We start from the raw sequence: 12,058 nt of genomic DNA on the forward strand, positions 1-12,058 counted from the left end.
TCGCTAGCTTCGTGATCTTGAGCAAGCTACTTCTCTCTTTGCACCTCAGTACCAATCTGTAAAATGGGCATAATCATAACCTCGTGGGACTGTAAGGCCTCCATGAGACACTGAAAGTGCAGGGGAGAGCCTCCTCCCCATCTCTCTCTCCAGGAGCTTCTCTTTATAGAACTACAATCACGCAGAGCTTTCTTAGGCCTTCACCTACCCTTTGAGGATATCACACGAAGGGTCACTTCTTGTCATACTTGGTGACACAAGTCTTGCTCTGGAGATGCCTTCAGTCTTGTGGGAGAGGCCAGACACATGGCCCACAGCTGCTCCCCACCTGGGCCAATGTGATCACTCACCTGCATCTGTATGGGGCCCAGGCAGGACTCTCAGTCCCCTTGGAAAGTGACTGGGAGGTTAAGTCTCACGTGTTCATCAAAGCATTTCTGTCCGTAGCACTCCTGCAGGAGAGCCCCGGCCTCAGAGATCCATCTGTTCACACAGAACTCTCAGTTCCTGCCCCCGACTTGTTGTTCAGCTCCCCCGCCCCTTCCCACAAGTGAAGAAGGGCCCAAGTATATCCTCTTCTCTCCTTCAAGAGGAGGCCAGGAACAAAGATGGTGTGTCTCAGGTATTCTAAGAAATGCTCTGCTTCTTGCATCTTTTCTAAATCGACTGTAACCCATATCCTGGGCTGTGTGTCGGAAGGCATGCATGGCCTGAGGCCAGAGAGTTGGGCCAGGAAAGCAAGTGCCCCTTTGCATACAAGCCAGAAATGCTAAGACTGTGCCAGAATCAAGCCTCAGTGAAACACTACGGAGACCTGAGATATCTTGGGGCCCTCCACTGCACCAAAGAGATACCAAACCAAACCAAACCCATTGCCATCGAGTTGATTGCGACTCAGTGAGCCTATAGGACCGAACAGAACTGCCCTAGAGAGTTTCCAAGGAGTGCCTGGTAGATTCGAACTGTCAACCTTTTGGTTAGCAGCCATAGCTCTTAACCACTACACCTACAGGGTTTCCACCAAAGAGATAGTAAAGGAAAAACAAGTTTGCTATCCTTGTCCTTTATGAAACATTTTATTGAGCATCTTCCACGAACTAGGCAGGGTACTAAACATTACATGCATGACCTCATTTCATCCCCATTAGGTAGGCTGGTAAGTCGGTAAGGTGTGTCTTACACACCTGAGATACACTGTCTTTGTTCCTGGCCTCCTCTTGCAGGAGAGAAGAGGATATACTTGGTCCCTTCTTCACTTGCAGGAAGGGGGGCAGGGGGGTCTGAACAAGTCAGAGGCAAGAACTGAGAGTGCTGTGTGAACAGATGGATCTCTGAGGCCAGGGCTCTCCTGCAGGAGTGCTGAGGACAGAAAGGCTTTGATGAACACGTGAGACTTAACCTCCCAGTCACTTTCCAAGGGGACTGAGAGTCCTGCCTGGGCCCCATACAGATGCAGGTGAGTGATCACATTGGCCCAGGTGGGGAGCAGCTGTGGGCCATGTGTCTGGCCTCTCCCACAGGACTGAAGGCATCTCCAGAGCAAGTCTTGTAACACCAAGTGTGAAGGACCCTCTCAAAATCCAAAAAAAAAAAAAAGTACTGGTAAAAATCCAAAATCGAAAAAAAGTTAAGTACTGGTATTATCCCAATTTCCTAGATGAGGCAAGGGAGGCGCACTCAGGGAGGTTATGTCTTATGCAACGCGACAAACCTGGTAAATGATAGATCTGGGATTTGAACCCAGTTCTCCATTTGCTGTTTCAAAGAAGAAATTCATTTTCTAGAAAAGAGGTGATGAGAGACAGACATAGGGGCTTGGTGTTTTGTTTTCAATTATTATTTTTATAAACTTTGAAACAATCTCAAATATACAAAAAAGATGCAAGTACAAGAAACATTTTTACCCCCTGAACCATTTGAGAGTAAACTGCCAACATGACTTCCCCATCAGCCCGGGATACTTCAGTGTGTCTTCAGTACTTATCCATGGAACTTCAGTCTCCTGAAATCTGATTCCTCCTTTTCTAAAAGAAGCTGTGAGAAAGCGGCTTTTCACTTTAATGGAGAGACTCTGACATGAGCGTAACTCAGAAGAACTGTGCAAACTGTACCCTCCCTCCTCCTAACACACTCAGTTCTTGCCCGCGACTTGTTCAGACCTCCCCGCCCCCCTCCCTGCAAGTGAAGGACATAGGTGCTAGTAAAACATTTATTTCATTCATTTGGTGTTCAGATGATAAACAAGAAATAAGAACTGGTTATCTTTTACTTTAAGCTCCAAAAAACTAAAATAAGACATTTTCATACATCTGGGATTTTGAAATATGAAGAAGTGTTGTAAAATAATGGCTAAAAGAAAAGCTGGGACTGTTACTCTTCATTCTGGTAGGTGCGATTTACCTAATACCTGTTTACATGCTTCAATTTAAAACTACTGAGCATCCCCTGTACACAAGGCACTTCAGAGACGTGAGTTCTAGCTTCCAACGTCAGATCTGCCAGAGGCTTCCTCGCACAGACGCCAACAAGGTCTTTGTGTGCAGCCCTGTGCCTGTGGCCTCTGGGTCCACTAGCTCCTCTCGGGCCAAGAGCACGCCTTGCTGGAACTTGGCTCTTCCCCTCTGAGAAGCCATTTGTCCAGATGCAGAAGCCAGGTCAAAGCACAGTCATCAGTGCTCAGCACCAGGATGGCAGCCTATCAGAGCTGTATATTTCGTCAGGGAGCTTTAGGTCTTGCAAGAAACGGCATCATCCCATTGTCCTTAAGGAATAGTATGTCATGAGAGATTTCCTCTAGGAGAAAACCAAATGCTTCTGATCAAATGTCATCTGTCACTGCAGTCAGGGGGACTTAGCATGTGGCTCCTAAAGTCCCGAAACTGAGTCAATTTAGGGAAGGCAGGAAACTGTTAGCCTACTCTAGGCCAGAGAACATGCTTCTTCTCCACCGGACTTCAAGGCGTCCCAATGTCCAGAGGTGAATTCACATAATTTAATGGCTTGCTTTGGTTCATTAGTACAACAATTTATTTCCACCTAATAAACTAATGCAGAAATGCAGAACTAATTTACAGTAATTCTCTACTTAGCAATTTAAAGATGCCCTTTCAATAATTATTTACTACAAGATTTTCAGAAACAAAAAAATGTAGCTAAGAACTCTATCCTCAATGCCTACCTAGTTGCTGGTCCTTGATAGAATTTTATTCAAAGAATAACAGAAGGGGCAACTGCGTGTTGCAGGCACAGGCTTGACATTGGTACAGCCCATACCTCCCTGTCCTGGCTATGGAGGAAAGGGGCCTGCAGCGAGCTCATGACCTGGCAGGCACAGGCTCAGCATAGCGATTGCTGCCTGTCTTGTAGCAGGAGGAAGAGTCGGGATCCTTCAACAATTCTTATCTGGCTAGGTGGCCACAGTACCCTGTGGCGAACTGTATTCTGTCTAATGGAGGTGTATCAGGCAGTCACATTCCTCAGGGAAGCTGCCCAGATACAGAGATGAGCAGTGCTTCCCCTAATGTTGGGCCTGCGCCACTGGTGGCCAGAGACAAGCGGACTTGGTGGTTTGTGACATGCTGCAAGGTAGTCACAGGTGGGGTTGACAGGCGGCTTTGGCACCCAGTCTGATTCTGATGACCTCAGCCAAGACCTGTGCAAAGTTAGTCTCAGCTGACCTTCAGCTTCTGTCCTTCAAGGAGACCCCAGTCTACTGCCAAGATCCACTGCTCACACTTCCTGCTACTGTAGCATGAGAGTACATTCTCATGATCTCATACACTTCACATATCTAACTATACATTAATACTCACTGAGCTCTTCTACATTTTCTGGTAGGTATTTCATAATTTCTCCTCTAGGAAAGCCTATTCTACAGTTAGAATCAACTAAATTTGGATTTCATTTTGTCTGCAAGCATTCTGCCTACCAAAATAAACTACACGGCTCCGCTGGACATCTTGTACAAACATAAGACACCTTGTTTAGAAATGATCACTGTATTCCCTGAATCTTAGAAAATGTCTTATTAAGCCTATGGAATGATTCATCAACTGTGTTTACTTCAGCCTACATGGGGAGCCAGTATTTTCATAAGCCAAGAGGTTCTCACTTTTTTCTTTCCTAATATCAAACAACAAAATTAACCATTTACTTACCAAGTAGAATAAACCCACTGATTCTATATACTGGCTGTAGATGCTTGTTCCCTTCCATCAGTGTTTATATTTTGGATAGGTCATCCTTTAGCCAGTCAGCTGCCATTTCAGCCATTTCCAGGCTATGTATATGAGACATGACAAAAGCGTGCGGTATCTTTTTCTCACAGAGTCGGATATCTCCTTCTGGAAAATCTTTCTTGATGTCTTCATAGTACTCTTTTGGACACCAATGATCTATAGTACCATAGTAAAATGTAAGCTAAAACACAAGACAAAAAAATTTTATTAGAAAACATCTTCCCCTCTCAACACAGATATGGCACCACCTGCCTGCAATGCTTTAAAAGACAGCACCTTTGCCTGGCCCTGTGAGCTCGTCCCAAGGCTCCCTGCAGATTGTGGCTATCTTGAGGCAGTGAGCCTTCAAGGTTTACAGGAATGTATTGAGAGGCACCTGATGGAAAGAAGCCCATGTAGGGAGACCCTGTGGGATAGATCACCTGTGACTCATGAAAAGGACTCACCAGCAAAGTGTGTATTGAGGTGGAGATGGACACTGGACAGAAGGCAGGTGAGGACAAGGAAAAGAGCTACTGAGATGCAGTCACTAAGTTATTAGTGACCATTTATTAAACACTTAGTAGTTTTCATACAGTCACATGGTAGGCATATGGGTCATGTTTGCTGAATGCATGCAAAGATGAATCAGATACCGCCAGCTTCAAAGAGTTTCCAGTGTAGCAGATGAAATGGGATCAGTACCCTGAGAGGGGCTCTGTGAAGGAGGGCATGTTCATTCAGTGGGGAGGACTGGTCACACTTCAGGTGACAGCAAGCAGGCAGAATGGAGATAGAGCCTCCTCTGAGGCACTGCTAAGACTCTCACTGGATATCTATCTACACCTGCTGTGATACACACACACAAACACACACGTGTGCATGTATGAGTGTGTGTGTGTAGGCTGCTGTGCTTCTTTGAAAAACAACTATGTTCTAGTTCTTTATTTCTTTAAAAAGAAGGCAGCAAAGGTGAACTATTCAGAAAAACACATAGTGGTAATTTCTACAAAAGTACAAACTAAATTTTAAGGACTCTATGACATCTGTTATTACTGAAAAAAAGAATTCTGCCCAGGTCCAGCCCTTCAGTGGAGTTGCAGTCTACTGCAATCTTCATAACTATACCAAATTTGATCACTCACTCACTCAAATATTTATTCACTTATTCATCCATCTGTTCAGCAGATACTTACTAAGCATCTACTTTGTATTAAGAACCTGGAAAATAGAGACAATAAGACTTGGTCTCTAGTGTGTGTGTGGGTGGGGCATAGAGGAGGCACCATGTACACAGACAATTACGCCTCAGCATGACAGAGGCAGCACAGGTTGCTGAGAGCCCAGAGGAGGGGTTCCCGGCTGGAGCAGTGAAAGGGAATCAGGAAAGAGTCCCCAGAGAGTTGAGTCTTCAAGTTGGGGAGGATGCACATTGTGCGGAACACACCAAGTAAAGTAAAAGGAAGTATGAAAAGAGGATGACATGCTTGGAGAATCGCAAGTAACTAAACATGGACGAATACAGGGTGGTGAGAGACAAGACTGGAGAGACAGAGAGACTGGCTCACGGCCAGCCCTCTTCTGGGCTTTATTCTGAAGTCCACAGCAGCTAACAGAAGACTTCACGTAACGAAGTGACACGATCAGCTCTGTATGTTAGGAAAATTACTGTGGCTGCAATTGGAAGAGAGACTGGAGGGGATCAGGTGGTTGGGAGAGGCGAGCATCAGAAATAGGTGTTACTGCTTCTGCTCACTGGATAATTTTACTGTATCAATCACTAAATTATCTGAATGTGGGACACAGGAGATTGCTCTTATAGAAACACTGGCCTTTATTATAATAACATTATGACCTAACCAATATTTAAAAGAGATGGTTCATTAAGAAACATTTTAAAGAGAAAAATGTATCATTTAATGTAGTACTCTGTAGATAAACTATTAACAACTAAATCTTGAGCTGCGGATTTATTCTGAATCATTTCACAGAGAATTTGCTCTGGTTCCACTGTCGAATGTTGCAGAGAATTTGTGGCTTAACGATTTATCATTTAATTTATTCTTCACATTCTCCGGTTTTTGTTTATTCCAACCACTTCTAGGCAATCTAAAGCCTCTAAACCAAATATCATTCTGCCATGGCTCTTAGCAGAGTGAGAACTTCTTTTTGTTTCCTGGAGGATGGGAGAACCCTGCAGTTTCTGGCTTTTTCCCTCCTGGTCGCTAACGCTCTCTCTATAGCTCTCAAACTCTGCGATCTCACCAACAGCAAGTGACCTTTCTGGCCAGGTGTGAAAACAAGTTTCCCAGACTCTCTCAGCAATCATCCTGCTACAGCTTCCCCCTGAAATACTGGCAGGAGTATAAGCTATTTGCAGCATTAAAATTACCTACCAAAAGGGCTAATAACCTTAAGATCTCTCTAAACTACTCCCCACTTTTACCATCAGGAATCTTTTAAATTCTATCCAGGAAATAGCACATGGAACAGTCATTACACACAGTTGTTCAGCATTTCCTTAGAGTCTGAAATGGTCGATAGATTGGGATATTCAGATTTGGGTTTGTGTTCATCAGGTCTGTTCCTCTGCTCCTGTGCGCTCTCTTGTCTGAAGATACTTGGCCACTGCAAAAGCTATCTGGGAGCCCTCAGACCAGTACAAGCTACAGTGAAAAACTATAATACACAGTCAACTAGAAGAAAAGCAAGGCAGGAAAGACCTCCCCTAGAAACTCTTGATGAGAATACCACCACTGTATACACCTCCCATGGCTTTTTACTTGATATTTCAAAGACTATTTCTATGAAGAACTTAGCATTTACTTTTCAGTGAGGCAATTACAACTTGGAACGGAACCAGAGCCTTCCATGAGAAATCCAGCTTAATGAACCTCAGCACAAGGGAAACTCCATCCCTTCCCTCATGCATGGGGGTTGTTAAGACAGTTGTGCAGGGGTAACAAGCATGGATGACAGGGTCCCTATGCCCATCTTTGGGTATCAAGTCATGTCCAACTATGGTACAGTTCCAAGTAGTTATGGGGCACACACTGCCCAGAGCATATACTAAGAACCTCAAAAAAGCAGTATTAGTATTTAAAATAGCGTAACAGTGAGGAGTCTACATTTCTCCTATGCTAATCTGATTTATTTCTTAAACTTCCATGATCAGTAACCATTTAGAGTGGGTTGCATTTTGTTAAGTCCTTAATTGACTGTGAGGGTGGGTTTTCCCATTTTCTTTTTTTTAAGTTCTTTCGGCTATATTCATTGAAGGGCTCTCTATAAAAATCCTGGCTTATAAGTAAAACATGTGATCACTCTAATGCCTGTACACACACTGAGTCAAGATACTTCCTGTTCCTTACAGATTATAAGTCACAGGCAATAGATCTGACCCGAGGACTCTGCACCTGTAACCCTAAACAGGAAACTGAAAAAGTATGGGGTGTGTGAACGTAGTAGTGAGGCCCTGGGGGAGGACAGGTGAAGGGGAAAGAAAGAGAACTGCAAGTGTGGAGAGGCACCAAAAGATGGTAGTTAAGAGTGTAAGCTGTTATTATGTGGGTATGCAAAAATGAATCACTATGAATAAAACTGAGCTGAAAGTAATGTGCCAGGTTCTGGCTAAGCACTTTCCACATATGATCCCGTTCAGTCCTTCCCACGATCCTCTGAGGAAGGGTACTCTATCCTTATTTTACAGAAGAGAAACTGAGGTTTAGCAAGATTAAGAAACTTGCTTAAATTCCAGCAATTAGTGAATTGTAAAGCCAGGCTATAAATCCAAAGACAACATTATTATTATTTTTTAAATATTTTTTCCCATAAAAAATTCATACACACATTGCTATGTGACCCTAATTGCTCTCCCCATGCTGTGACAGCACACTCCTCCTTTCCACCCGATTCCCCATGCCCATTCAACCAGCTCCTAACCCTCTCTGCCTTCCTGTCTCGCCTCCTGACAGAAGCTGCCCGTTTAGTCTCTTGTATCTACTTGAGCTAAGAGGCACACTCCTCACGAGTATCACCGTCTGAAGAGCTGGCCTCGGAAATTATTTTAGTTCTGGGCTGATAAGAGAACCCAGGGGCCATACTTTCTTGGGTTCCTCCAGTCTCAGTCAGACCATTTAGTCTGGTCTTTTTACTAGAATTTGAGTTCTGCACCCCACCTTTCTCCTGCTCCATCAGGGACTCTCTGTTCTGTTTCCTGTCAGGGCGGTCATTGGTGGTAGCTGGGCACCATCTAGTTCTTCTGGTCTCAGGCTGATGCAGTCTCTGGTTTATGTGGCCCTTTCAGTCTCTTGCGCTAATGCTTTCCTTGTGTCTTTGGTGTTCTTCATTCTCCTTTACTCCAGGTGGTTGGGACCAACCGATGCATCTTAGATGGCTGCCTGCAAGCTTTGAAGACCCAATACCACTCACCAAAGTAGGATGCAGAACGTTTTTTTAATAAGCTTTGTTATGCCAATAGACCTAGATGTCCCCTGAAAGCATGGTCCCCAGACCCCTACCCCTGCTATTCTGTCCCTCAAAGTGTCTGACTGTATTCGGGAAACTTCTTAGCTTTGGTTTAGTCCAGTTGTGCTGACCTCCCCTGTAGCGTGTGTTGTCCTTCCCTTCACCTACGATAATTCTTATCTACTATCTAGTTAGTAAATAACCCTCGCCCTCCCTCCCCACTGTCGTCACCATCAAAGAATGTTTTCTTCTGTGTTTAAACCTTTTCCTGAGTTCTTATAACGGTGGTCTTATACAATATTTGTCCTTCTGTGACTAAATTCACTCGGCATAACGACCTCCAGCTTCCTCCAGGTTATAAGATGTTTCACAGCTTCATCATTGTTCTTTACCTTTGCGTAATATTGCATTGTGTGGATATACCAAAATTTGTTTATACATTCGTTCGCTGATGGGCACCTAGGTTGTTTCCATCTTTTTGCTATTGTGAACAGTGCTGCCATAAACATGGGTGTGCATATATCTATTCGTGTGACAGCTCTTATTCTTCTAGGATATATTCCAAGGAGCAGGATAGCTGGATCATATGGCACTTATGTTTCTAGCTTTTTAAGGAAGCACCAAATCGATTTCCACCAACAATGTACAAGTGTTCCAGTCTCTCCACAACCTCTCCAGCATTTATTATTTTGTGTTTTTTGGATTAATGCTACCTTGTCGGGGTGAGATGATATCTCATTGTAGTATCCATCTGCATTTCTCTAATGGCTAATGATCGTGAGCATTTCTTCATGTGTCTGTTAGCTGCCTGAGTATCTACTTTGGCAAAGTGCCTGTTCATATCCTTTGCCCATTTTTTCATTGGGTTATTTGTCTTTTTCTTGTTGAAGTTTTGCAGTATCTTGTAGATTTTAGAGATTAGACACTGATTGGATTTGTCACAGCCAAAAATTTTTTCCCAGTCTGTAGGCTGTCTTTTGACTCTTTTGGTGAAGTCTTTTGATGAGCGTTTAAGTGTTTGATTTTTAGGAGCTCCCAGTTATCTAGTCTCTCTTCTGGTGTTTGTGCATTTTTACTTATGCCATGTATTAGGGCACCTAGCGTTGTCCCTATTTTTTCTTCCATGATTTTTATCGCTTTCAATTTTATATTTAAGTCTTTGATCCATTTTGAGTTAGTTTTTGTGCATGGTGTGAGGTATGGGTCTTGTTTCAGTTTTTTGCAGATGGATATCCAGTTATGCAAGCACCATTTGTTAAAGAGACTGTTTTTTCCCCTATTAACGGACTTTGGGCCTTTGTCAAGTATCAGCTGCTCATAGATGGATGAATTTATGTCTGGATTCTCAATTCTGTTCCACTGGTCTATGTATCTGTTGTTGTACCAGTACCGGGCTGTTTGGACTACCATGGCGGTATAATAGGTTCTAAAATCAGGTAGTGTGAGGCCTCCCACTTTGTTCTTCTTGGGTAATGCTTTACTTATTTGGGGCCTCTTCCCTTTCCATATGAAGTTGGTGATTTGTTTCTCCATCTCATTAGAAAACACCAGTGGAATTTGGATTGGGATGGCATTGTATCTGTAGATCGTTTTGGGTAGAATTGACATTTTCACAATGTTGAGTTTACCTATCCATGAGCAAGGTACGTTTTTCCACTTAAGCAGGTCTCTTTTGGTTTCCTGCAGTAGTGTCTTGTAGTTTTCATTGTACAGGTCTTTTACGTCTCTAGTTAGATTTATTCCTAAGTATTTTATCTTCTTGGCGGCTACTGTAAATGGTATTGATTTGGTGATTTCCTCTTCAAGGTTCTCTTTGTTGGTGTAAAGGAATTCAACTGATTTTTGTATGTTTATCTTGTATCCTGAGACTTTGCTAAAATCTTCTATTAGTTCCAGTAGTCTTCTTCTGGATTCTCTGGGGTTTTCTGTGTATAAGATTATATCATCTGCAAACAGAAATACTTTGACTTCTTCCCTACCAATTTGGATGTCCTTTTCTTTTTCTAGCCTAATTGCTCTGGCTAGGACCTCCAGCACAATGTTGAATAACAGAGGTGACAAAGGACATCCTTGTCTGGTTCCCGTTCTCAAGCAGAATGCTTTCAAAGTCTCTCTATTTAGGATGATGCTGGCTGTTGGCTTTGTATAAACACCCTTAATTATATTCAGGAATTTCCCTTCTATTCCTATTTTATTGAGAGTTTTTATCATGAGTGAGTGTTGGACTTTGTCGAATGCCTTTTATGCATCTATTGATAAGACCATGTCGTTCTTGTTTTTTCTTTTATTTATGTGATGGACTACACTGATTGTTTTTCTAATGTTGAACCATCCCTGCATACCTGGTATAAATCCCACTTGATTACTGCAAATTATGTTTTTGATGTTGCTGACTTCTATTGGCTAGATTTTTGTTGAGGATTTTTGTGTCAATGTTCATGAGGGATATTGCTCTGTAATATTCTTTGTTTGTGGTGTCTTTACCTGGTTCTAGTATCAGGGTTATGCCGGCTTCATAGAATGAGTTGGGCAGTATTCCATCATTTTCTATGGTCTGAAATACCTTTAGCAGTAGTGGGGTTAATTCTTCTCTGAAAGTTTGGTAGAATTCTCCAGCGAAGCCATCAGGGTCAGGGCATTTTTTTGTTGGGAATTTTTTAATTACTTTTTCAATCTCTGCTTTTGTTATAAGTTTAGTTAGTTGTTCTATCTCTGTGTGAGTTTAGGTAGGTAGTGGGTTTCTAGAAATTTGTCCATTTCCTCTAGGTTTTCAAATTTGTTACAGTACAATTTTTCATAGTATTCTGTTATGATTCTTTTAATTTCAGTTGGGTCTGTTGATATCACCCATCTCATTTCTTACACGGTTTATCTGCTTCCTCTCCTGTTTTTCTTAGTTTGGCCAATGGTTTATCAATTTTGTTGATCTTTTCAAAGAACCAGCTTTTGGTCTTGTTAACTCTTTCAATCGTTTTTCTATTCTCTATTTTATTTAATTCTGCTCTAATTCTTATTATTTCCTTTCTTCTAGCACCTGAGGCCTTCTTTTGCTGCTCTCTTTCTACTTGTTCCAGTTGTAGGGTTAGTGTTTTGATTATGGCCTTTTCTTCTTTTTGGATGTGTGCATTTACTGTTATAAACTGACATCTGAGCATTGCTTTTGCTGTGTCCCAAAGGTTCTGGTAGGATGTGTTTTCACTGTCATTTGATTCTATGAATTTCTTTTTTCCATCCTTAATTTCTTCTATAACCCAGTAGTTTTTGAGCAGGGTGCTGTTCAGTTTCCATGTATTTGATTTTTTTCCCATGCTTTTTCTGTTGCTGATTTCTACTTTAATGGCTTTATGGTCAGAAAAGATGCTTTGTAATATTTT

General features: G+C 42.4%; 1 protein-coding gene across 3 annotated transcripts in view; it reads right to left on the minus strand.

Moving 5' to 3' along the window:
• Positions 1-1,804: 1,804 nt before the first annotated feature.
• LDAH (lipid droplet associated hydrolase) overlaps positions 1,805-12,058 on the minus strand; it is a 155,955-nt gene continuing 145,701 nt past the window's right edge. The window contains exons 6-7 of one of the 3 annotated variants that reach the window (XR_002825796.1): positions 4,158-4,419; positions 1,805-2,034 (exon numbers count right to left, since the gene is read on the minus strand). Coding sequence is in view for 1 of the 3 variants with exons in the window: in XM_023741765.1 (XP_023597533.1) it covers positions 4,222-4,419 (198 nt within the window). In the remaining 2 variants the exon portion in view is untranslated. Of the gene's footprint in view, positions 2,035-2,313; positions 4,420-12,058 lie in introns of those variants that run through there. The other 2 variants (XM_023741765.1, XM_023741766.1) reach the window with 2 other exon arrangements.

The sequence above is a fragment of the Trichechus manatus genome, unplaced genomic scaffold (assembly GCF_000243295.1).
Source record: "Trichechus manatus latirostris isolate Lorelei unplaced genomic scaffold, TriManLat1.0 scaffold00189, whole genome shotgun sequence".
Lineage (NCBI taxonomy): Eukaryota > Metazoa > Chordata > Mammalia > Sirenia > Trichechidae > Trichechus > Trichechus manatus.